Source organism: Poecilia reticulata, chromosome 19, assembly GCF_904066995.2.
Source record: "Poecilia reticulata chromosome 19, P_reticulata-male-v2, whole genome shotgun sequence".
In the NCBI taxonomy this organism is placed as follows: domain Eukaryota; kingdom Metazoa; phylum Chordata; class Actinopteri; order Cyprinodontiformes; family Poeciliidae; genus Poecilia; species Poecilia reticulata.
The window spans coordinates 11,668,985-11,695,821 of NC_088848.1; the positions used below are offsets into that span (position 1 = coordinate 11,668,985).

The following is a 26,837-nucleotide window of genomic DNA, read 5'->3' on the forward strand; positions in this document are numbered from 1 at the left end:
CAGTAAAACCCCCAACATAGCTGGAATTTAGAATAAGCAAACACGGATGACTATGTAGATGCAGTAGTGATAGTTTGTGGAATCATTTTAAGAAATAAAAGACGTAACAAAAAGAAAAGGCGGTGGAATCATTGCTGTGCTATGATTTGAAGGTGAATATGTTTTTTCATAGTTAACATTTTTAACTGAATATACATAATAATGACCTTTACATATAATAATAAACATTTCCACATATCATCTTCGATATCTACCGGACTCTCAGTTGCGCGATATGTCAGCTGTTTGGGATTCCCCTCTGTTCTTACGTCACCGCGCTTTTTGATTGGCTACCTGTCACATTCAGTAGGTCGGATTCTCGTTCCAAGTCAGGGAAACCCCACAGGCTGCGATAAAAACTCCAAGACAACCCAGATTGGGCAGAAGCCTTATCTGACTTTTCATCCACCTCCCCCTCTCCCGGCCCGCATCAAAATTTCCAAGTCTTGACGGTCCGCGGTAATAAAAAGGTTTGGGACCACTGATTTAGCACATGCTAGTTGCAGACACGAAGGATCAGCACTTTTACTGTTACAGTTACCGTTCGGAAACTAATCAGTTCTGTTAAATCTAATCTTGGCAACTTTCAACCCTAATAAATGTGATATTCAATTGATCTGTTATGACTCAGATTTTGGGTGTCCGCCCCCCTCTGCTGCTGCTGCATCATTGTGGAAAACCTGGAGCGGCAGAGATATCCGCTTATATGTGTATGTTTACTGGCTAAAAGAAAAACAAAAAACTTTGGGGTTGTGGCTTATAGTCCAGTGCGGCTCATAGTTCGGAAAATATGACTATAATCCTTCCTGGATTTTTTTCTGTGAAGAACCCAGAGGGGGTTATTTGATTGTGCTTTCTGGAAAACAATATATTTTTTACATTTAGGAACTCCTACAGTCGTCACACTTTTTCTGTTACAAACTGACTCCGGCCCCCCACCAGAGAAGGGAAAAGTTATGTGGCCCTCACAGGAAAAAGTTTGGGGACCACTGATCTATTCCTTTAAGACTGTTATACCGTAGAGGTGCTAAGTGTTGGGAGTTATCTATATTTACTCACCATTTTAATTACTTTTGCAACTCCAAGAGTCAAATTTGGTCAAATGTGATGTTCTAACACACCACGAAGCATTTTTCCAACTATTTGTAAGTGAAAACACTCATCCCTAACTGGTTCACAGCGCCCTCTGGTGTCCTGAAATTAACATAACACCGGTTTTTCTCCACATTAAATTTTTTCTAGTATTATGCAGGTTTTGAAATATTCTGTAATCAGTTGGCTAAAACGTGTATTTATTGGTTTTACTGTGACAAAATTAATTTGATGGGTATTATTTCCTGTATTTTCTAAATAGTAGCTTCCTAAAATGGGGAAAAAAAGGACATTTCTTTCTCATATGGTATGGAACTATGTTAGCATCTGTTAATAATTAGAGTTCCATAGCGTTAGCAACTTCCAAGAAATATTGTGCGAACATTTTGTTACCAACTGAAGAATAATTCCCTTTTTTGAGAAAAGGAATGTTTCAATAAGGAAAACCATAGCATTTTTATGGAATCTGCATTTTTTGTGAGCCTTTGATACTTGGAGGGCGGGTGCTCTTGGCAGAATGTTTCCTTTTCCTTGAATTCAAACTCACACAGATGAACTTAAAGTCCAGTCCTCACAGACCCCTCCCACATTTCTTATGCAACACAATAATCAGGACTTAAATTCTGCACAACACAGGCAGAGACCTTTTTGTCCTGAGAGAACAAAACGTACATTTCCTCTGCTGTGTTAGAGCTGCGAGGTAGGTTACAACTCTTTCTTTGCAACATGTTAACATAACAACTACAACAGATGAGATTCAGAGTAGAGTTTCCTCTTTCCAGCTTCCTAAAGTTCAGACCTGCAAACAGAAAAAAAATATGTTCTTGGGGAATAATTGTTTTAAATGTAATAGTTTCATATCAAGTTTCTTGAGGACACATTTTGAGATTAGAGACTAAACTAACACCAGGCATTAGTGAGAACATGTGCTCCACTGGACTTTGATTTATTGAGCAACTACTGTGTGTTTCCCATGTAAAACCTCAAAGCTATGTCTGTTTTGTGTAAAAATCCTGATTTTGAAACTCACACTGAAACAAAATCAGAACTGCAACTTTCTTGGTACAATTATGTCTGAAGGGTTTGAGAAACTGCAGCTGAGCTTTTTACGGAGGAGTCAAGGTTAAGGAAAATCATGCATTCCTATGCTACTAAGCCTATGCTACTAAAATGTTTCTCATGCACAGGGAAAAAAAACATTCTAATAATTTCCAGATGTCCATTGATCTCAGTTCTGCAGTGTAATTGTTCATTTCATTTAATGTACACTGTTAGTTCTGACTGATTTGTACAGTGCTTTTAGAAAGTATTCAGACCACTTGAAACGTTCCATATTTTTATTATACTAAACACCAAAAGCTTTAATGTATTTCAGTGGGTTTACGGTCTAAAAAGTTGGTTTCTATTTGTATTCAGCCCCTAAGTTGAAGTGAAGTTTTTTGTCTGATGGTGTTTGGGGGAATATTTCTATCACCTTTACACACCTGGCCAATCAGTGACCGACAGGCTTCTGATGCCACCTTTTCAGCCCAACTCTGCATGAATGAAACCCCAGCAAAGTAGGTTCTAAAAAAAAGGGGGGGCTGGTAATATTAATGGAATATTGTCTACATGTTACCTTAACACTTTCAAGTAGCATAAAAAGAAGGAATGTCTTCTTCTGTCTTCTTTGCTAAAGGATTAATGTATAAAACTGTACCTTCACTGTTGCATCTTTTCTCTAAACTCTTATATGCGACTATCTTCTTCAGGGCTTTTCAATGGGGAGTCTTCAAGGAGCGTCTCTCTTTCTGGTGCTGTGTGTGCCCCTCCTCACTGGTACCAGTGTCCAGGCAGGGAAGATTATGGTGTTCCCAGTGGACGGCAGCCACTGGGTCAACATGAACCTACTGATCCAAAATCTTCATGCTAAGGGCCATGAGGTCACTGTTGTTCGAACAGCCACTAGTTGGTATGTCAAAGAATCTTCACCACATTATCGCACCATTACTGTCACACTGCCACAAGCCATAGTCATTGAAAAGGAGGACTTCTTTGTGAACTTTCTCAAGAAAATGCTGGAAATAAAGAAGGAAGGATCACTAACCGGTTTTGTTAAATTTTACTGGGAGATGCTGAATGCACTGTCGGATATTCACAAACAGGCCAGCTTAATGGGAGTGGAAATGTTTGAGAACAAGACTCTTATGCAGAGTATTCGGAATACTCAGTTTGATGTGGTCCTGGTTGATCCAGGTTTACCTGTTGGAGTTCTGGTGGCTCATGAACTAAAGCTGCCAACAGTTTATAATGTGAGATGGATCACCAGTGGAGAGGGCCATTTTGTTGTGGCTCCTTCTCCGACTTCATATGTTCCAACTTCTGCACACCCTGTGACCGACAAGATGACATTTATCGAAAGAGTCAAAAATACATTGCTCTATTTCCTAAACACGTGCGTTGACAAGTTCGTTGTGTGCCCTCACTATGATAGACTGGTGTACAAGTACTTTGGTCCAGACGTGAAGTTCTATCACCTTCTTCAAGGTGCAGACATCTGGCTCATGAGGGTAGACTTTGTCTTTGAATTCCCCAGACCTACCATGCCAAATGTTGCCTACATTGGTGGATTTCAGTGCAAGCCCTCCAAGCCTTTATCCAAAGAGCTGGAAGAGTTTGTTCAGAGTTCAGGAGAGCATGGTGTCCTCCTGATGTCTCTGGGTACAATGATTAAAGGTCTGGCAAAAGACATCACCTCAGAAATAGCTGCTGCTTTTGCCCAGCTTCCTCAGAAAGTCATATGGAGGCATGCTGGTGAGCGGCCTAGCAACTTGGGCAACAATACCCTTTTGGTTAAGTGGATGCCACAGAACGACCTGTTGGGTCATCCAAAGACTAAAGCCTTTGTGGCCCACGGTGGCACTAACGGTGTCTACGAGTCCATCTACCATGGAGTGCCCATCATCGGCATCCCCCTTCTGTTTGACCAGTTTGAAAACATCCTGAGACTGGAAGCTCGAGGAGCAGCGAGGGTGGTGGACGCAACACAGCTCACGCGACAAAACTTCCTGGAAGCAGTGCAAGATGTCATTAACAATCCCTCCTACAGAAAGAACATGAAGCACCTGTCCTCTCTCCATCGGGATAAGCCAATGCATCCTTTGGATACTGCAGTGTACTGGATAGAGTTTGTCATGAGGCACAAAGGAGCCGCACATTTACGAACAGAGTCTTATAAGATGCCTTGGTATTCTTATTATTCTGTGGATGTTGTTGTCTTCTTGTTGGCAATTTTGCTGATGCTGACAGCAACCGTGGTAGGTTTCATACGATTCCTCTGCTTTCAGCTGAGCAGGAAGAGAAAATCTAAGCAAGAGTAAGTCAGAGCTCTCAAACTTGACTTGGATCAGTGATGTAACTGATGTAAGAATACACTTTTGCATTTTCAGGTTTTACATATAAAAATGATTTAGTCTTAGGCAAATTCTAAAATGATTGAATCGATTCTCAAATATGCAAAAGCTCACAATAGATCCAAGAATGTCAGTATTTATTGTTTTTATTTTAGGGGCAGAAGCAGTAGCAACATCGTAGAAAGGAAATGCACTTCTTTAGTCAGTTATCTTATTGAGAGCCTATAAATGTGGCATTTTGCTGCTCTAGAGCATCCGGGTGAGTGCTAACATAGGCAAGCTAGAAAAGCATCAAACAACAATGACCTTGGAGAAGCATATTGTTTATCCCGATAATGAAGGATTGTAGGGCAATTTCTAGACTACTAGGCAGAATAGTTATTCAAAAGTTGGCAGAGCTCACACAAAGCTCCACTGGGGTTTGATCTAGCAGCAATGAGTGCTCCATATGCCCCTCTCCTATGCCCCATACAAATAAAAACTGGCCAGATGGTGTTTACCGGTAAATATTTTTCAAGTATGTGAACAGGGTTCCCCTTCATTTATTTATTCATTTTACTTATTTTTCACTTCCTGTCAGCCCTCTCCAATTTTGTCTACTGTTAGTGCCTGTTCCCCACTGCTCTGTTGCTGTGCCGAGGTAACTGCTGTTTGACATCACTTGTACAGACTATGGTGTTATGAAAAATGTAATCAAATGTTCATCAGAAAAAAAGTACTGTCAGATCTCAGCAAATTTGTCTAACGTTCAGATTGTGAAATGTTCAGGAAATTTGGAAAGTACTCAAAACCTCTTGTAGGTTTTGTTTAGCATATTAAATGCCAGATTTCATGAGAGGACAATAAGAAAAAACATTGAAGAACTACGGCTTGTTTGAATTGGATGAAAGAGAAAACCTTTACTCTTGGAAGAGAACATCGTTGAGCAAGTTGCACCTATTTGAACTACAACACTTCTGTGCCAGAGTTTGACAAACACTGGCCGATTTTAATCTGTTGTGTTCTTTTCTTTTTTTGTACACTAAACTTGAACGAACTTGAATGACCAGGTCAGTTATCTCATGAATTGTAAACACCTAAAACTGACAGCGTGTCATTGCAGGATCAAGACACTAGTTTTCTTTTAGTCCCAGGTTGGCTGGATTATTAATGTTTTCATTTATGCAACTGTTCAAAAGTATACCTAGCTTAAAATCCTGTGTCCAAAGGATTTGTTCCGAACGGCTTCAGAAGTGCCCCCAAAACACACCAGTAACCCTGCGTGAACTTTACTGTAAACTAAAGTTTTCCCTGTATTAAAATGTCATGTCCTGTGCTGCTGATGCAGATCGATAACAATCCACTAACAAATGCTACTTAATTCTGTGTTAGAAACATTTGCTTTACAATAAATGACATTATTATTGTTCAGTCACAGCTGCCTTGAAGCTTTAAGTGATTTACTTTAATAATCAAATTGTAAGCAAGCTGGCAATACTTAATGCATTCATTTAATAAAAACTGTGCAATTCTTTATAGTGTAATTGTGTAACTGTTTTACTCACCATCAACAATATGTACCTGGCAAGTAAGCAATGACATAAAACAAAAACAAATCAGATTTGCTGTCTGTGTGTGTGTGTTTATATATCTATTTAATTCCTAATGTGTTTAGTCTTAGTGTGACTTTAATTAGGTATCATAAAGTGAAATCATGTTGATGTTAAAATAAACTGCAACATATATAGTATTAATGAGAGCACTAGTTTCTCTGCTTTTAATTTTTAAGTAAGTTTTATTAATTTAATCCAGAAGATGGCAGTGTCCCATTTCACATCAGGTGTCATCAAAACTGAGTTCTTTGGATGCTCCATCACCTGACTGACTGAATTACCTCCTCAGCATATTTTTTTGAAAACCCACCAAAACACATTTTCAAGATAGACAATAGATGGACCAAATTAGGTTGTTTTGGGGGTGCTGAAAGAGGGGCTAGGTGCTGTTCAAGCAACAATTGTTGTTGTTTTATATCGTCCATATAAACAACAACAAAAATAAAACCAATTGAAAATAGGTTATGTTTGTCAGCTACGTATCCCTGATGGCTCGGTAAACTTTTAGCACCCTTTAGCCACCAGAAACCCAAATCTTTGATGGGCAGTGCAGCTCAGAGAAGCATAGGTGTGAAAACGGAAATTGTGTTTGGTTGAACCTGAACTGCTTTAATATGATGACAGGTTTTTATTTATCAGATTTACAGTGTGTCCGATTGTGCGCAGTTTCATATTTTGTCACCAGCAGGAATTTGACACAATTTTCACATTGCACATCAATAAAATACAGAATAAAATAATTTTGTATGTTTTATTTTCAAAAATAAAACAGCGATAGTTTACATGGAATGTGCCTTTTTACACTTGATTTTCAAAAATCTGATGCAAGATTTACTTACAATGTTGTTTAGCAAGGCTGAGGTAGAATTTGTCAGTCGTCAGTGTGTGACTAGTGTTTCTTGTTCAGAGAGGAAATTGATCAATACTATTCTGCCATGCTAATTTTTTATTTTATTTTACTTTACACAACAACAAAAGAGACATTTAGGAAAATTGTTTGCTATTTTGCTTTTGTGTTATGCATAAAAAGAAAAACGAAGAAAAAAAAAACTCTTCCAAAAAAGACAAGAGCTGTGTGGTAGAAACTTTTTAGGGTGGGGGAGATTGTGCCTTTCCAAATTATTTAGAATAAAATGCACAGAAACATCAGGTTCAAGTTTTAAAAGCTACTCAGAAAAGAATATATTTAGATAATAAAATGAAAAACTGAAAATGAATTGGAGAACTTTTACAAATCTGCTATTGAATGATTTAGACATAGTAAGTTAGGGATATTTTTTCCACAACTGATTATATATATATATATATATATATATATATATATATATATATATATATATATATATATATATATTTGTCAACATAAATTCAGACAAGAATGGACGTGTTTGTGTAGCTTTACAACTGTGTAGCATGGACTCAAAGGAGTAAGTGAGCTCCCTCTAGTGGTACATATAGAAAATATCAGTCTTCTCTAAGTAAAGTTTGACAAAGGTTCACTTTTTTTTATAAATCAAAAATGTAATATTTTTCATCATTATTTTCAGAAAGTGTTTGTTTACGAGAATTAGTTTTTTTAATGTTGATTTTATTGCTTAGTGTGTGGTCTTGATATTTCAATAAGACTATGTTTTAAAATTAAAAGTTATGTGTCGTGTTAATCATTGTGCCTGAAAAGCAAAACAGATTCTGAGATGTAGATACATATAAAAACCGGAAAAAAAATCCTGTTTTAGATAAAACCAGGAGAGCTAATAAAGTATGTTTTTTTTCTTCTCATCCATCTACCTCTGTAAGACATTTTACAAAGCTCACTTTTTTTGCACAAATGAATCCATATATGAATCAAAGAATCTTCTCCTTAAAGCTTTGGTGGCCAAAATGTTCAAAGCTAAGTACATTTTTTTTTTTATATGGATCAGTCAGTTCCTAACTTTTCCGAAGTACCAGACAAACCAGGACAAAGATAAAGCTCACTTCGATGATGATGAGTGCCACCACCAGGCTGGTAGGGGCATCTTTAAGCGGCTCTTCTTTCTCCGTGCAGTTATGGAAATAGGTGGAGTGGATGTAGAAGAAGTAGTCATGGACATCAGAATTTGGAAAAGAGCAGCCAGCTACACTAGTCGCAACCTCCACACATAGCGTCAACTCGTTGTAGATTCTGCAGCAGATAAAAAGAAATTATTGTGTAAGACGGCTATTTTATTAACAATAAGGGAAGAGAATAGGAATTCTCTGGGTCCGTGGAGTGATAGAAAAAAGAAACAGGTTTGTTGATTTCCCCAGCAGTAGTTGCATGTTTATGTACAAAAAAGTAGAACTGAAGAACTTATGATTGTTATATACCAAAATATTCAAAAAGACAAACTGAAATTTAAAGAAAAGACGTGGCACAAATAGAAATGACAGAGCACCCCGAAAAACATGTGAAATTCACGTGTAGAAATCATGTGAATGTTTTTTCCATATAATGGAAAGACCATCAGAATTAAAATGTATTTATATATGTATGTATGTATTCATTAAGCTGTTGCATGGAGTAAGTTATTTACTCTTTGGGTACAGCACCTTCCTTCCAAATATTAAAAATGGGACTGTTAAGTGAATTGGCTCTTCTAAATTACCATTAGGCCTGAGTGCATGAATGGCCTATGCAGGCATGAGCAACGGATGGATACTGTGTCTGTTTTTGGACAGCACTAAATCAAAAGTGCTTTTACAATATTAACCCTCATAGATGCTATTCTGACTATTTGGACTGATTTTGCTTTCTGTTGAGACACTTATTTTGTATCTCAACAACTGAAACTTTACAGCTAAACTCTGAAGCTCTGTAATATTGTGGCACAGCGAACATAACTAAAACTGCTGTGGTTAAACTATTTCCTGATGGCGCATAAACAGAGCAGAATATAGAAACTGGGGGTTGGGTGAGTGAGGGAGGAAACTATTTGTAAAGCAGGAAGAGGAGGAACTTCCTCAGACTCTGTTCTAATGACGGATATTTCCCAGTAGAACTGAACCAACAAACCAAAGCTCCATGAACACCCACACCAATGCTGTTAGTCCACTTTATGAGTGTCCAGTCCTTCCACAATGTCTGGGTAAAAATTCCAACAAATTTAAATTATGGTTGAATTGAATAGTTGTTAGCTCTTTCCACAAAACAACGGTGCTCAGAATTAATTGAGAAGGATTTTACAATGCACGATGTCTTGGGTTTGAGTGTTTGACTTTCAGCATGTAGCTACTCTACATTATGCTCAATAAGTTTGAATATATTAGTGAATTAAAAAAGGTATAAATACTAGAAATATCTAGCAAAACCACAGTCAATAATTTTTTTGCATATAATGAGCACGCCTGTTTGCAGTTAACTCTCTTGCTTCAGTTTATTGCAGCTTTGTGCAAGGAAGTGTTTTTCTTCTTTTTTTTGTAGTTGTCATTTTTGTTTTTGAAGGGGCCAAGAATGCTGCTAAAGAGTTATTAAAGGATGATAGAAAGCTTGAATTGGAGCAAAAACTGCAAGGCTGAATGCTGAGATGGGGGTGAATAAGATTGCATAGAATGTGGTATGCTTACAGTATAAAGATGCTAAAGTTAGATGAACATCAACTTCAAATGTATGCTTCATATCTTTGGTATTTTGTAGTAGTCCCTTTGGGATCATCTTTAAATACTGTGATTTACACATGTCTTTTTAGGCAATCAATTGAAAGGTCCAGACACGAAATGGTGGGGAGAGATTGAAGTCAATTTACCAATATTACAACCCTGACTCTCCACGGACCAATACAACTGTCACCTGCTAATAGTAAAAAGAGATTTCAGACTAACTGTGACACGTAATACAACGCACAACAAACAGCAGCTGCTGCAGCAAGCCTGCTTGTGCACACAAGGTGAAGAAATACTATCCTCCTATGCTGCACGTCCGAGCTGAGAAATACGATGATCAGCAGAATCAGGTGCAGACCTGAAAGCACACGACTCGAGGCACATGATCTCAGTGGAACAACTCGTAGGATGCAGGGGGGTTTGTGTGTTTGTTGTGGTTGTGAAATATGATCCACAACCATACACTGTATATGCACAGATTTGACAGTCAAAACTGACTATGCCAGATTCAGCATGTGCAGATACACAGATATATACAGATTTTGCATAGTCACTATGACATGTCTTCTTCCTTTTGCATGGACAAAAGACATCTCAAGAATTTCTGTTGTGTATATGAGGAAGGGGTAAAATCGAACATACAAACAACAAAACCATTTTTATGAAATCAAGGCTTAAACAGTTTAAAGCTAATGCACGCTGAGCCATCTGTAATTTGCATGCGTAAAGGAAAATTGTGTGGGTAGGGCACCAAGACTGGCTTTGGCCCCAGGGGCCCACATCTTTCTAAATCAAACCCTGCGTCATGCCCTCTAAGTACAAATCAAACAACTTACATCCCCAGTCTCACCAAACAGGGCTGGTCTTAACTTATTATTTTGGAATTTATTTTAAAAAAATACATTTTCAATGTATAAATCATTCCAATAGTAGCTAAAATTGTTCTTGAACCCAATTTTACATCTGTTCTACATTTTCACCTTCTGTTAAAATGCTACTTGTAAATTATTTTATTGTCTGTAATATGTTCACAGTTCAATATAAGTCTGATAAAAATGAACTAATGCAGGCTACATGTATCAAGTACAAATTCTTTCATTTTGGAACTGACGTTGAAAACAGCGCCCCCGTGTGGTTTGGTGCTGGAACTGCAGTTGATAGATGGTCATTAATGGTACAGCAGATTAACAGTAGTAACTGTCGTGTTGGTGCACTCAATACATTTAACTTTAGAAGAGTTTATGAATTTACAAGACACATTTTTAAGAAAATGTTTTCTTAAGATGAAGACTGTGAGATAAATTAGGACCATCATGGATGTGAAAGAAAATGGCAACGCTCCAAGTTTAAATAAGATAACACGGATTAGATTATTTCAGTTATTCTACATAAAAAAAGATGATTCCAGGCAAGAAGAAATGTTTTAATATTTGTATTTGGTGGGAAAATATTGCCACTCAAACAAATTTTACAGTAGGCTACCCATTTTTTTCTTTTTCTCTTCTTTTTTTACCCCAACTGTTGTGTTTACAAATTCTATTTACGTCTATTAAAGCGTGCGTGGATAATCCATGTTTTATTTATGTTTATAATGTAATTACCAATTATACATTCACCCACTAAGAAAAATTACATTAAATAAACTGAGAATTAGAGCTAATTTTAAAAAACAAAATGTTACAAATTTGTTGTTAAAAAAAACACACACAAAAAAAAACAATGTTCAGGCATTGCTTTTGTTCTCGTCACCACCGTATGGACCAAAATAGGTGACATTGAGTAGGTGGAAATAAATATCTATGAAAGAACTCAAAACTCTTTTGACATACCTGGCAATGTGTTCCAGGACACACCAGTCGTCTTTGTGGATATCATGCATTTCTGCATGAAAAATGTTCCCACAGTACTGGTGACTTAACTCTCTCAGGTTACCCCGGTGGCAGTTTCTGTATGACATTTCATTCTCCAGGTCCTGGAAATGTTCTGTAGGAAAATAAAAAAGTTCTACACATACTCTTGCCAATCAGACAGCCACAGGTTCATCTAATCAGACTCAAACTACACCAAAGGACAAACCTTTTCACTGGATGAATTGGAGGATATTCTGCATTTAGATGAAAGGTCAAGCTTGGTGACCTTTTGATTGCTTATATTTTTTATAAAGTGAAGTTAGTAAAGTGTCCTTAACGGTCCTCCACTCACCATTATCCTCCGTTATAATTAAAGATGTGTTTTGTTTTTCCAGTTCATCCTCAATCTCTTTCCGCTCGTCTTCGTACAAACTCGTTGTCTTGTTGTTTGGGTTTGTCGTACCTGAAAGAAATAATTTTGCTTTAGTGAGCAGTAACAATTTGTCTTGCTAAAATAATTTGCTTTGTTGGACAGATTCTTTTTCTGGGCTTTCTTTGGCTTATCTTTAAAATGTATCCCCTTTAGGCTGATCATAGTTATTTTCCTTGCTATTGCAAGGAGATTTTTCTTTATCTAACTTCACTGCAGGTAAACGTTCAGAGAAATACTCTTTATTCTGTGACCTTTTTGTGAATTAGACCCACAAACTGGAGAAGTTTTACTTTTGTAATAATCAGCACATTTTGTCAACTTGCCTGATAAAGCAAAATGCTCAGAAGCTCTGAGTAATAAAGAAAGCGAACAGTTTCAATAGCAGTGTCTGAACAAATTGAATTTCTTAATGCATTTTTTCGTAATAAATGTTTTTTATTTGCTGTAAAATCATGTTTAAGCTCAGCAGCAGTGGTTAGCTGATCTGCCCGATAAAAATCTGACAAAATAAAATATTTAAAATTCATTCTAAAGAATAATTCTTATCCAAGTTGAAGTATTTACATAAAAACATTGGCTGCCATTTTAAAAAAAATATTTAAAAAAGTTTATTATCAACAATAATGAAAAATCTGATAGCTCAGGCTGAACTCCAATATTCATTTTTAGATAATTTTCCAATCTGTGCTATTGAAATCTTTGAGTCAAAACTATGTTGAATTGCCCTGAATTAGATACATTTTCCTCAGTTCGTTAGAAACAGAACTTCTTAATGTCTTACCAGCACATTAAATCAACTTACTTTATTCTATAAAGGAAAAACTGAATTAATTTACAGTTATTATGGTCATTAGCTGCTTCCAGTATATAAAGCAGCTAATGACCCAGTATATCTATTGTTTCCAAGACAAAAAAAAATAGAAACGTCATCTGCTGTTCTCTGATGGAAACAGCAGTTAATCAATATAATTAATAGCATATTGAAGTAGTCTTGAGCAATTACAAACCAAAGCGTAGGAGAAACCTTACTGTTTCCATGTGTGAAAACACTGAACGTTTGGTTGTTCAGCTCATCGGTGTCGGTACCTTGCTGTGACACGGCAACACCTGCAAACACACAAGTTAAGCACTAAACATCATCCATATTAATATTTTTGCCTTTTATCAGTGCCTACCCAAAAGGGAAGAAAAACACAACTAACTCCTGCTATAAGAAGCTAAACAAACAAGCAAAAAAAAAAAAAAAAAAAAATCAGGTTATGCAGTGCCTAACCGGTATTGTTAAATCACACGCTTACGGAGAATGACGGCAGGTAAGAGAAGGTAGGCGATCATGGTGGCCAGAGATGATCAGAGCAGCAGGAATCTCTGAGGTCGATCTGTGACCCAAGGAAACGCTGAGGCTAAATGCCTCAGTCCTTTGGTATGTTTGCAAAACAGCCCAGCCCCCTTTATCTTGGCTCTGCTCGCTGCTGATGTACACAAGCATTTCATAGCCTCGTTTTTGGAAAAATACCAAAAAAAAAAAAAAAAAACGTTGACACTGGTAGCAAACAGAACCAAAACAGCACGACGAGTTACCCAAAAAACCTGAATGGTTTCTTTGAATTACAGCTGCAAATATGGCGACTAAAATAGGCAGGTAACCATAAAGTTATGACAACACTAATTGATTTATTAAACATGTAGTTTCGTTTTGTGTTCCCAAGTCATAAACCAAATAAATGCCTAAATATGTCCACATATGAAAAAGTAATACTAAAATATGAAACTTTTATGAGTTGTTGAAATCTTCCTGCAGTCTGAGAAGTGTCCGCTGGAGTCTGGTCTCCACTTCCTAAGATTCAAACAGAAAGATTTCATATTTATGGGGAAAAAAAGTCACTTTCTTTTTGCTTTTGCCAGCAAATTTAAATCAATAAATGTAATTTTCCAGAGCATCTGACTGGATGATTTATCACACAACCTTTACAGTTGTGTTTAGCAAACAAGACAGAGCGCTGCTTTGTTTATGCACCAGTACATCAAAGAATTCAGATATAAACAAGCGATATTGCTGCTATCTTGATGTTTCCGTAAATTATAGCAAACAAGGCTGCAATTTCCTGTCGCTTGCTAAAATTCTTACTGAAGGTTCTCCTAAGGAGTTTCCTTCTTTATTTCACTGCGGCGTGAAGAAGACGAGACTCAAACCAGCAGCTGGTTTAGAACGAAAATCGAGCACGAAACAGTTTCTGTGTGGACGTCTGCAGCGGGACATGCATGAGAGAGTTTTATCAACGCGCCGGCTCATTTTGTGGACTTGCAAAAAAAAAAAAAAAGTACAATCTTGTTATAATTTTGCAAATCATATACGTTTTCCTCAAGCCGTCACTTTTCTGTGCCAGAAGTACGACAACTTCCTGTTCTTTGCGGTTTTTAATGCACAGCACGTCGAGGCTTATTGTAAAGGCCTCTGTTTTCATGTCTGCCCGTGAGACAGGAAGCTGCTCTCTCCGCCACTCAATGGTTCACAGCTTGCTGACAGATGTTTACGGACACAAAGAGCGTTGACACCAGTATCCTAGTTACAATGTGTTGTTTACTATTAGCTGCGTTTCTTCTCGCAAAGCGTGATAATGATGCAGAAAAAAAAAAAAGAATGAGAATTTCTTTACACTAAGATGGTTTGTGAACCTGTGGCAAAGTAATGCCTGCGCAAAACAGAAATAATGAAGCATGTTTCCTTATTTTATGCATCAAACAGCTTGCTTTTGAATCTGTAAAAATGTTTTAATTTGCAGCCATTGCTTTTTTGCTCAAATAAATATCTTTTAAAATGTATTTTAGTCATTTGTTTCTGTGTTTTGAAAGAAAATGTAAATGTCCTAAAAACTGAGATGACAAAAACAAAATTCTCTTTGCAGAAAATGTAAAGACTGCGTCATTATGGAAAACATATAACCATTACATTCCTTTTAATTATCTAATGGCTGAATCTAATTCTAAAACTCCCACTTTTCTGGGTCCTCAAACACAACACCAGCAGCATGTCCTCATCTCGTGGTCTTTTTGTAATTAATTTCTAACGCCTGATGATAAAAACTCTGTCAGGGAACTTGCAGGACTTTGTACTTTCAATGGTCAGCAACTGAGAAAATTGTAAACTGCTGAAATTGAAATTAGCTGGAATTGTCCCTCAGAATATTAAATGCTTTGTTTTGGTTTTTGAAAAGCAACATTGTTAGTAGTCATACTCTGACAACTTTTAGCTGATCATCCTTTAGTTTTGGTTAAGTGTGCATTGTGAGCATTTCTAAGTTTTAGCTGTAACTTTAAAAACCGGAGTGACCATTTGATCAATAGCACTTAAACATAAGGAAACGTCAGGGGACTTTTTTTTTTCCATTTACTTGAATGGCTACAAAAGACTTTTAATGAAGTATGGTAATAAATCACAAACAAAATTTACAGTTCTTAGCGACATTCTTGTGATCATGTATGGTACTTGTAGGCAGGTACGGTGTCCTGTAAGTTCTATATGTTTTATACGTGGTTTCAGATGGTTGTAACTTGAAGATCTGCTGACGTGAGAGCACACTTCTCAAGTCGAGAGATGCTTTTTTGTCTTGTGATTTATTCGAGCTGTGAGAGCGCATGCTATAGCTAGAAATCATAAATGCTGAAGTGTTACTGGAAATTCCAGAGGAGGCAACAAACATACAGTATCTGCCACAGATTAGAATCGGCCAGTTCTAACTAGGTCAGCGCTGATCAGGGAGTGGCAGGTCAAATAACTTGCTCAGAGAGTTTTTGGTTTTTTTTATTAAATGCAGCAAAACTCGCACCATTTTGAGTCAAAAAAATAAATAAATGCAACAACCAACACTTTGCACTTTTTATTTGTTTAGGGAAAAGAAATTTATAGTTAGAAGTGCTTTGGTATAGAAGTTGACGTAAACTTATTGTCTCCTTCTGTTTCAGAACAAAGAAGCTGCAGCAAATAATTCCTTTATTTTCATTAACCATCTTTTGAGGTAGAGCTCCAGGGAAAACTAGAAATGGGCATCAGCTGATACAAATGTGTTCAGGGTGTCTCTTGTAAGTCTCCTGTGGTGGTGGTGAATAGTTTCCACTTTACTTTTTGGGTTCTGTTGGCAGACAGTGGAAGGTTTAGTACAAATTTATGATGATTTTTTTTGTGTGTGTGTAACTTAATTTGAATCTATTTCTATCTGTATACATTAGATTTGTGTCATTAAGTGCAATAATGACACTTAGTGACATTAAGCAATTGATGACATTCATTAATTATTTAATGAATGTAAGTAATTACAATCATTGTGCTATATAGATAAGCAGAACAGAACTAAATTAAGATTAAATCTATTTAGCAACTCTAATACTGAATATTTCATCTGTCTGTCTTTGAGGTTAACACGGATTCCTAGACAGTATCTTCTGTTGCGCACAGTCATTCGTTTTCCATAACATGCATTTTAAAGAATGTGGAAGAAATTAGAAGTTGCTGACCTTCGAGTTGTTCACAGCTTTAACTTTGATTAATTCCCCTCTGCCCCAAACATTGAAGCTTGCTTTTTGCGTACAAGTTGCATAATCTTATCAGAATTCAGACGGTGTTTTTTGTGTTTTTTTTCAGCTATACAGTAGTCAGAGTTCTATGTAAAATCACCACCTTGAAAACAACAACAAAAAAAACTACCACATTGTATGAGATAGTCAGATTGACTCATAGCACCCAATTCGAAGTGGAGAAACAACTGTCTGCAGTCTGTCAACACATCAAATAAACCACCACTCCTCTGCAAATGTATAGACACACTGACACATAGACCTGTCGTGACTAAGTTGTTAGCGTTTGAAACGACTGTCAAAAAGAAAACACATGTTGCGTGCTGAACGCAGGGCTTTTGTAACTGGGCAAAAAGGTCTGTTGTAGAGCTGGAATATAAAAACTTCAATACAAGTAAAATTTTTTTATTTATTTTATTTTTTATTTGAAAGAGAAAATTACATTGACATTTTCTTTAAATTTTAGACAGGTCTTTTTTTTTCTATTTTTTTAAGTTAAGTTATAGTTTGGACTCTTATAGTGGAAGAATGTTTTTTAGTGGCAGGTTCCTTGCTCAAAATACATAAGTATCCGCTGTTGACTCTCAGACTGTGGTGAAACTAAATGTTTATAAATCATCCCTCTAGTGGTGAAAATGAGCAGATGCGAAGCAGAAATTCGCCCATTTGTATGAAACTCTTATGTTTGTTTCCTTTGTTCCTGACCAGAGGCCTTCTCCCCTCACAGTTTCACAACTGCTGCCTTTCCTGTTTCACAACTGCACTGACTAATGCCCGTAGGTAGAGTCTGCTTACAGTTGCTTTCGACTAAAGGGTGCGGAACGACAAAAAAGCTCCCAAGAACATTTGTTTTTTTTTTTCTTTACTACAGATGACGTCCTTAGAAAGAGAAGGCAGTTACTTTATTAAAAAGACCAATTAGTGTAGAGTTGAAGCACCTTTGTTTATAAGAGCAGGAAATATTTTTTTTTTCTTTATTATTTAATTCTAGAATTCAGCTGTAAGGAGAAAAGTAAACAGCTGAGAAGATCTGTAACCTTTTTGGATCAGGATGCAGCCATTATTAAGTTTTTCTTTTCTGTAAATAATATATTTAAATCAGCTTACATATTATCTGGTAATGAGTCGAACAGACGTCTAACATAATTTCAAGGACACGTTATGCAGTGGTAAAATATCTCTTGCAGTCCTCAAATTTAAAAATAAGCTTTTGTTTGATGTGCTTGTTCACACAGCAGTAGCTCATAAGCTAAATCTGTCCTTTACAAACAAGTTGTTGTTTACAATGCGTCATTGCATTCTTTATTTGCTGCCATTTCCCTTCTTGTTATGCATAAGCATAGCTTGACATTTGATATGATCTCATGCATCATTAGCACCATGGTTGAAATGTGATTATGTTATTCATATTATTAGCTCAATATTAGCTCAATATAGGACCAAGTATTAAAAACAGCAAAACTATGTTTATTTTTTGTAATTTGATGAAGATACAAATAATATATTTTAAACAAATTATGTCTGCAAAGTATAACTATAATTAAAAAAATGTAAAATTACTTAATTTTTTTTTTTTTTTTTTTTAATGTGAAGCTCATTTGGAGAACTACCCTTTATGAAAATATAACAGACTTTCAGGTTTAGTCAGTTTCAGTCACGCTTTAACAGGCACGATAAAAGAAGATTCAGTTGTTATTTACTAAATGACAGTGTAAAATACCATTTCTTCTTACAGCTAAAATGCTGCATCAACAAAAGCGTGCTTATAATACTGAAAAGAAAACAGCTTTACTTCACGGGGACTTCTGATCTTGCGTTCCACTTGCGTTCCAATCCGGATGTTTAATGCAACCTGAGAGTGATGTCTGCAAACAAACAAGACAATCGAGGAAGTTACTGACTTAAGCAAAAAAATAAATAAAATAAAAAGAGGAGAGATTTTGCAGCTTGAACAATTTAAACAATATTTACTTGTGACTTGAGTTCTCATTTGAAATTTTGCAAAACAAAAAAGAAATCAAGACCCAGAACCAGGTAAGTATAATAGTTGAGCATTATGACAAAAACAAGATAATAATAATATCAACAATTTATTTTAAAAATTTTTATTTTTTGTTATTATATTAATGTGAGGTAATTTGAGGTAAGGGATATGACTGATGTTATCTGGCATTCATCAGCAGTTCCTGCAGATGCACCAAGGAGATTTCTTTTACTGGCAGATACTGATTTCCGGATTTCTTTGAGGTGTGACCTGCTGACTCGGATTATACTTCCTCTTGGCCGTAAAACATCCAACCTCGTTTTTTGCACCATTTTTTAGTTCACCAAGTTCAACGTGCAAATAAAATAAACATTAATTATATGAAATAAAACCAAAACATATGCAGCATATTTCTTGATCGAGGTAGTAAGTCCCCTGATAAACATTTCATTTTTCGGCACTCAACTAGTTTAAAATACTGACTGGGGCATCACTTATTAATCATCTCAATAAAATGGTAATTTATTGAGAATGTTGCCAACAATAGTGTTTTAAAATCAGTCCACGTTTGCTCTGCCACAGAGGTAATCCTTTCCCCCCCCTCCCCACAATATTTTAGTCCAGCTTCGATCATTGTTTGTTACTCAAACTCAAACCATTAAAAGCTTTACAAATTACCAAAGATTTTTGCCATGAAAAAATGGTGGGTATTGTGACACAAGCAAAACATTTCCTTACAAACTTACAGTTATCACCTACAGATCATACTTAGTTTTCAATTTCAAAAGTAAAACATACTTTCTTTGCAATTTTCAAAACTTTTTTTAGTAGGAAAATACATTGTGGATAAATGCTTTTTTTTTCCTTTTTATCTCCCATTCTCAAAATGCTTATATGTTAGTCAATGCATCCATCAGGACACTGGTGTTCTCATGACAGCTAAATGAACCCAGGGCTGAAATTCTGCAAAACACAGAAACAGGTATATTTCAGTAATACGGAAGATCAGTTCACATTGTTGAAACCTTAAAATATTAAACATTTACAGTTCTTGATTTGCATTTTTATTGGGTGTTGACAGTTGAGCCCAAGTGGCATACACAGGTTGAAGTTTAGGTCACCAGTTTCACACCAGTTTGCATTTACCACACACACAAACAAGTATAAAATCAGATGTCAACCGCAATGTGGATCAAGGATCGTCAACATCTGAGCACAGCTGTCAAGCGTGCCAAAGTTCCCATGAGCAAAAGCGCAGCAAACCGGCGCATTGTGCACTTTTCTCATGGTCTGGAAACAAGCCAGTGTGGTCTGGTGTTTGCTTGTGATCGTCTCTGCAGCACCTAGATGCCTGATTTGCACCGAAACACTGGCTGTAAATGTACTATAGACTTATTTCATGCTTTTTGATCTGATGCAAAAATCTGACAACCCCACAATGCTAAGAGGGGATTTTTGGTCTCTGAATTATTGATTTGGGCTAAATTTTAAGCAACTTTTTAATCACGTTTGTCGTTTACTGTAGAGCTTGTTTAACATATGTTGACATGTTTAAAATTTTCTGGTTTTGATGTCACGACAGACACCAATTTCAATAACTCTCTACACAATTACAGCAGTGAAAATGTCTGAGTCATAAAAGCTTCTCATCCGACAAGAATGAGCAAACTATAACTTTTTGCTTCGTTCTTGCAGTGCTTTAGAAAATGATTCCCTAGGTCTTGACCATCTCAATATTTTAGGCTGCCATTGCATTTATTAGACCAGATAATTAAGTGCTATTTTTAGCAAAAAGAAACATCAAGTGGTTTGGAAAGTTGCATGCTGCAGAGCCCAGCAGGCTGAGTTTATACTCAGTAGGCATGATGCTTCCAACACAGCGCTCTCCAGCTCGGATTCCTTTTTCAACGATAATATGAGTTGAAGCAAAATGCAAGAGCGATTTTTATCTGTAAAAACCGAACTTTTCATACTCACATTTTGTAATATGTGTTACTTTTGCTAGTCTGACACTAAACTCTTATAAATACACCTTAATGTGCAAAGTGTCACATATTGAAACTTCAGTTTATCTTCCAGTTCGTGACGGTCTTGTGTCTGTCTTGTAACTTTTGAGTGCCTGACTAAAGATGGGCACATGCAGTCCAAATTTGTATGTTTGCGTGGGCTCCTTGTGTTGACAGTGACGATACGTCCAGTCAGACGACGGTGCCACTCTTTTCCCAGTGTAGATAATTCATTTCTTACGGACAGCAAGGAAACCAAAAATTCATTCACATTTTTGTGAGAAATCACTTCATCCTTTTCCGGTTCTTCTGTTCATTTTCCCTTTTTTTTTTTTTGGTAAACTGTGTAAAACATTAACGTATAATTTCACCCTAAGAGGCTGCAGTGAAGACTTCTCATCTAGTTACGGAAGGCAGTTGTTCAGCTTAATGCTATGAATAGGAGTGTGAACTTGAGGTCCGAGCAGCTTGTGTACAACGGACACTCAGAGGCACGAGAAGCCTTTAAAGGTGAAAGAGGGTCGACTCCCTAACGATCATAACCTCAGAAGTGAGAGAGAGGTTATGAACCGGGTCATGTCCAAGTTGGCAGTCACACCCAGTGTGATGGCACCTTTTGTCCGCCAGCTGAACTTACTGCATGAACTTTAGTAAATCATCTTCATGCTGAGTTTTCTCAAGCTCAGTTTCAGTGGGCACTCTCGACTGCAGTTACTTTGTTTTTTTGCAATTTTTTTGCAGTCAGTCACATCCAATTGTGGTTTTGTAGGTCTTTATCTGATGGTTTTCACTTTTATTCTAGCATTGCTGGCTAAAGATACATTTACAAGAGAGTTTGACTGTAAAACTGTTTGACTGATGTAAACTGTCATCAAAAAAGAAGGCAGGACTTCTGCATGTTGGCATCGTCGATGCAGGGGTATACAAAGGTCAACAAAACGCAGAGCTGGTTTTATTGGCTCGTGGTAGCTGAGGTTAAGCCCACAGCCTTGTTTTTAAGAGTGCGAGCTCCTCAGAGCTCTTGGTGCAGGAACAGGAAAACGACCTGGGACATGCTCAACACCTCAAACATCACAGGTACGTACGTTCAATTGTGGAAAGTGGACGTTTTAATGTAGACTGAAAAGTGATTGCTTTTAAGCAGGAAGATATTTATAGCGACCAAAGCAAAATGCTGGATTTAGTAAAGTAATATCTATGTTATTTTTTTACTTACTTATTTATTTATCAACCTGCATAGTACGTTGAGCCCCAGCAGTTGATTTAAATGAAACATTTACTAGTTTTACTGCCACTATAAATCCACCAACCGTAAACTTTCAGGATGTCTGATTGAGGTTCATCACAATCTTAGCTCACTCATGACTCATTCATGTGATTTGTTTTGGGAGTTTTTTTATGTTCCCATTTCTTTTCACATTAAAATGCTATGTGTGTGCAATTCAGAAGGAAATCTGAGATATGGATACTTTTTTTAAAAAGCAAAAAAAGCTAGAAATCAATTAAGTTGCGGTGGCATTCCTGAACAGAAACATGACACACTCGTTACACGCAGCTGCAAAAAAAAATGACTGAAATAATAACTGCTGCCCACTCAAACTTGGCGACATCCCTTAGTCAGTGGGGGAACAATCTCACTTTCAGCTTTATTTAAAAGGTGCTGGTTTTCCTGATATTGCTATGCTTTGTTGAATATTTTACAGTGAAGTGTGTAACATCAGGCCGCTAAATAAAGAACCCACCGACAATCATTTGTTAAAAATTGAGAACGATTCCAAATCCAAACTACACATTTCTAAAGCCAGAGTTTTCATGTGTAAAACACTTATTATTAATGTTATTTTTTTTCTTTAGCTTTGTATTTTCAAAAATTAAAGAAAACAATTTTATTGCTTTTAAATACAATAAAATTGTACAAAATTCTGGATTTGTTCAATTTAATTAAGATAAAAGTTAAGAAGTTAAATTTGATTTTATGATTATTTTGGAAAGCTAGAAGAGATGTGCGATAGTTCTTCCGACAAATATGTGGTCTATTAAGCAGAGTCATGATTCAACCGGCTATCTTATACCGTTAAAGCAGCAAGTTTTTAAATGTAGATTTTTAAATTTCAATTATAACATTTTGTTAGTATTACTGAGCACGTTTAAAAAAGTAAAATAAAAAACTTGACTCGTCTTTGGAGTAGATTTAGTACCAACTGAGAAATACACTAAAATCTGGAAAACATCAAAAGCAAAGTGAAGTAGCTGATGACTCAGAGCGGGAGAGGAAGGACATTTGGTGGCATGCAACATAAAGTGCTATCACTTTAATAAATGAACAAAAATATGAAATGAAGCAGGGGTTTTTTGGTAAATTTCAGTTTCTCAAGAATGACAAATTTGTCATTCTTGTACGTTGTCGTATGACAACATAGGTACGTTGTCGGTGCATTCAGAGTTGGAGTGTAGATTGGATGGAAAACCCCTGATATTCTACGTTGCTATTTTACTATTTTAGAGTATTTGGACTGCATATTTAAGAATATCTTGTGAGATTTGAAGAATTCATTTCAGAATTTTTTTTTTTAATTACATAAAGTTACTGCTTTGCATTGCGGATGTGACAAAAATACAATAAGTTCGCATTTGATGGTTTTGGAAGACATATAATTCAGATTCATTTTCTCCTTTTGACCATTTTTATTAGTCCTCTAACCTGTACACAGATTGTATTTCATTCCTTTTTTTAAAATTTGCAACACAACTAATGTTTTCCACTCATTTCCGATTTTTAAAAGCAGAACTTGGGCAGAATTAATTTCAATGTAACATTTAACTTATTTCTGATTATTTAAGAAACCTTAGAAATCATTTCGAGCAGATAATACATTCAAATTACCAGACACAAACCGACCCAGAAAGAAATGTTCCGCTTACCTTTTCAGAAAACCTCCATAACACAGACTTGATCTCTTAGTAATGAAATGTATTCTTACAAGTAAAGAGGACAATTTAACACTGTTATCTGCCTCATTGCTAGCAGAGTGGTGCAGTGAAACATGAAATGAAAAAAAAGTGATTGTGAAAACTGCCTATAAAGGCTCTTAGCACGCGACACTGACTGATCTGTCGACCGTCTAGCTACCCACGATTTCCCCTGTGCCAACGACCTGATGCCAGTGTCACGCAACACGCTTCAGTATGACTAAAGTGTCTCTGCTGCTTACTCAAACTGAACAGCAGAGCTGCAGCTCCTTGACTTTTAGTCTGCTTGTACCAGTTTGTATTTCCTGATCTCTTGACGGAGTGGGCAGAACTCTTCTCAAAATGAATCCAGGCTTCATGTAAATTGGAACTTGTCGTGCGATAGAACAATAATACGTCCTCACGCAATTTAGTTGTGGCATGGCATTTTGCACAAATCTGAAATGACTCACAATATTCACCACTGGCTGATCAAAAAGCTAATGGTTTAAATGTGCAGGAGGTTCTGGGGTTCAGCTTAGCTTTACCAACTACACACAAAATTTTTAAATGGTTCCAGTTAAGCTTATTTTTTCAAATTCAAGTCCTACCAATTAAATAGCAAAAGGAACAAATATAGGATAAACAACTGAATGTACTCTGGTTAGACGATATGTTTCTTTTACTTTGAGTTTTCAGTTAAGGATGTGATTGTGTTTTAGTCACCAAACTTCACTGCACAAGGAATTTACATGTTTTCTTTCTGTTTCCCCACAGAGATGGACTACTCCCATTGCAATGTTTTCAACGACAGTGAATTTATAAACTGCTTGGAAAACGTCAGCAAAAACGCATATGACTACGACTACGACAATAACACCGACGTTTGTGGCCTCAGTACAAATGAGGAGTATGTCATCCTAATGTTTCAGACATGCGCCTTTTGCCTGATTTTCTTCGTGGGAGTTCTGGGAAATTGTCTGGTGATCGCCACCTTTGCTCTCTACCGACGGCTCCGGCTTCGTTCCATGACCGATGTGTTTCTCTTCCACCTAGCGCTGGCTGATCTCCCCCTGCTCCTCACTCTCCCTTTGCAGGCATCCTACACTCACTTGGGTTGGATTTTCCCTGACGCCCTCTGCAATGTGATGCGTGCATGCTATGCCATCAATACGTACAGCGGACTGCTGCTGCTCGGCTGCATCAGCATTGATCGCTACATGGTTGTGGCACGAGCCCAACAGATGCTACGACTGCGCAGCCAGATACTAACGGCGGGGAAAGTTGCTGCTGTAGTTGTCTGGATCGTTGCCATTCTCTTGAGCTTGCCTGAAATCCTCTACTCTGGGGTTTCTAAGTTTAATAACAAGGCATACTGTGTCATGCAAAAGAGTGGGCACGTCAAGATGGCCACCAATGGAGCCATCATTGCCGTCTTCTGTGTGTCTTTTTTCACCATGGTGGTATGCTACACTTCCATAGGTGTGGTTCTGTGGGAAGGCCACGGGCATCGCCGTGGGAAGCAGTGGCACCGGCAGCGCACGCTAAAGCTCATGGTTGCCCTGGTGCTGGTTTTCCTGATCTTCCAGCTTCCATACACGGTGGTTTTGTCTCGGGAAATAGCGGGGCAATTCTGCGATCTGATGGGGGTGTACATCACCTGCACTCTGGCATACACACGTTGTTGCCTCAACCCCATCCTGTATGCACTGGTTGGCGTACGTTTTCGCAAAGACGTACTGCAGCTCATGCATAACTCTGGCTGCCCATGTGGACTGCAGCTGAAGCTGCACAGTGTCCACTCCACATCAATCTCTGCTTCTTCTCCTGCTCTCACTGTCCTCTCGGTTGTCTCCCCAACATCACCTGATCGCAATTACTCCAGTAGGGATGGATTAACCTCTCTCAAGTTTCAGTTTCCAACAAGCGAATAATCTCGAAAGTAGAACATAAGTGTATTTGCCTTTAACATGTCATGTAGCATAATGAACGGACATTAGAAATCAGTTTAGAAGTCATTGGATCCTCTCCTCAATTTCTGTATTGGTTTCTGGCAGCACGACTTTAAGCATCTGCAGCTGACTGCGTCACAACAAAGCAGATCTTATCAGTTGCTTTTAGATCTTTAAACTCCAGTCTCATGTGTCAAGAAGGAGCTTCTTATAAAAGCTAATATATTGTACAGATTTTTCCACTCAGCATAAGGACACAGATGTTGGTTTCTAAAAAAAAAAAAAAAAAAAAAAAAGAGCATTTAATTTTTATACACCCATTTTATCCAGTTTACATTTTAATACCCAAGTATTAGAAAATAACCTTTTGCTTTATTGTATAGAAATTCACTGCAGCCTTGTGATTTGTTCAATCTGTAAATGTTTTATTTTTGGCTTTGCTTTCAATTTTTGTAACTTATTGCATTATACATCGTTTTTTTTTGTACAAAGTTTGTCCTGTTTTCTATGAAGAACCATTAAATGCCTTATTGTTGAAATTCAAATAAACCAGTGATATATCACCTCTTCTTTGTTGCCTGTTTTCTTTTTTATCAGTCTCTGCTGAGGATAATAAATATTCACCTGAAAATAAAAATTCTGATTTTTCAGCAAATTCATTGTAATCTTGGCCATTTTGGCTTGGTGCAGTAAAAGTTGTATATTGTGGTTCAAAGTCAGACTCTATCTAAACTTACAGCAGTTGTCTCAACATAGAAGCTTATCAACTTTCTTATAATTTAATTACATTTTATATTCTGGAATAACTACAGTCATCTTTTTGCTAACTTTCTGATTTTATACATAAAGCAGCTTTTACATAAACGGTTGCCATTTTTTTTGAATTACTATTAAGTTACTATTTCCTCATATTTCCTCATATTTTTGAATGGATTTCAATAGTAAATGGATTGCTATGATGCAAGACAAAACTAAACTAGTTTAGTTGTACATTTGAAGTGTACAACAACTGACAAGCCACATTCATAGAGACCTGGCTTTTTATAACCTACAACTTGGTTATGATGGTCCAGGGCAGCGATAAATAGATTGAGTTTATGCAGCTCTGCTCTAGTCATTCCAGCCACCCAAATTGTTTTATACTAAACCCACAATTACCCATTCACCCTCACCAGTACACGAAGATCCGCAATTCAGTAAGCAACTTGGAAGCAAATTGACAACTACGCACTGAGCTACAGCCACCCTCAGTTCATTCTCTTATTAATTTGTATCTCCATTTTATTAAAGCGTGTTGCCGTTGTGTCCTCTGCTACTTCTATTTTGCGTCAGTAAATAATTTTGCACTCATGTTC

The 26,837-nt window shown here is 36.9% G+C and overlaps 2 protein-coding genes and 1 pseudogene across 3 annotated transcripts; 2 read left to right on the top strand and 1 right to left on the bottom strand.

Moving 5' to 3' along the window:
* The first annotated feature begins 1,693 nt into the window (after positions 1-1,693).
* LOC103481604 (UDP-glucuronosyltransferase 2C1 pseudogene) lies at positions 1,694-6,123 on the top strand (annotated as a pseudogene). The gene is made up of 2 exons (XR_014085035.1): positions 1,694-1,831; positions 2,883-6,123. The product of XR_014085035.1 is annotated as a UDP-glucuronosyltransferase 2C1 pseudogene (transcript).
* Positions 6,124-6,852: 729 nt separating this feature from the next.
* Positions 6,853-14,734, bottom strand: LOC103481605 (receptor activity-modifying protein 1). Its single transcript, XM_081600508.1, has 5 exons — positions 13,318-14,734; positions 13,049-13,126; positions 11,939-12,049; positions 11,566-11,719; positions 6,853-8,279 (listed from the first exon to the last, which is right to left on the bottom strand). Exons 1-5 carry the CDS (start codon positions 13,352-13,354, stop codon positions 8,045-8,047), a joined length of 615 nt encoding a protein of 204 aa, XP_081456634.1. The 5' UTR covers positions 13,355-14,734; the 3' UTR covers positions 6,853-8,044.
* A 6,697-nt stretch (positions 14,735-21,431) lies between these two features.
* ccr10 (chemokine (C-C motif) receptor 10) lies at positions 21,432-26,031 on the top strand. The gene is made up of 2 exons (XM_008437595.3): positions 21,432-21,658; positions 24,308-26,031. The coding sequence occupies exons 1-2, from the start codon at positions 21,478-21,480 to the stop codon at positions 25,462-25,464; spliced, it is 1,338 nt and encodes a 445-aa protein (XP_008435817.3). The 5' UTR covers positions 21,432-21,477; the 3' UTR covers positions 25,465-26,031.
* The last annotated feature ends 806 nt before the right edge of the window (positions 26,032-26,837 follow it).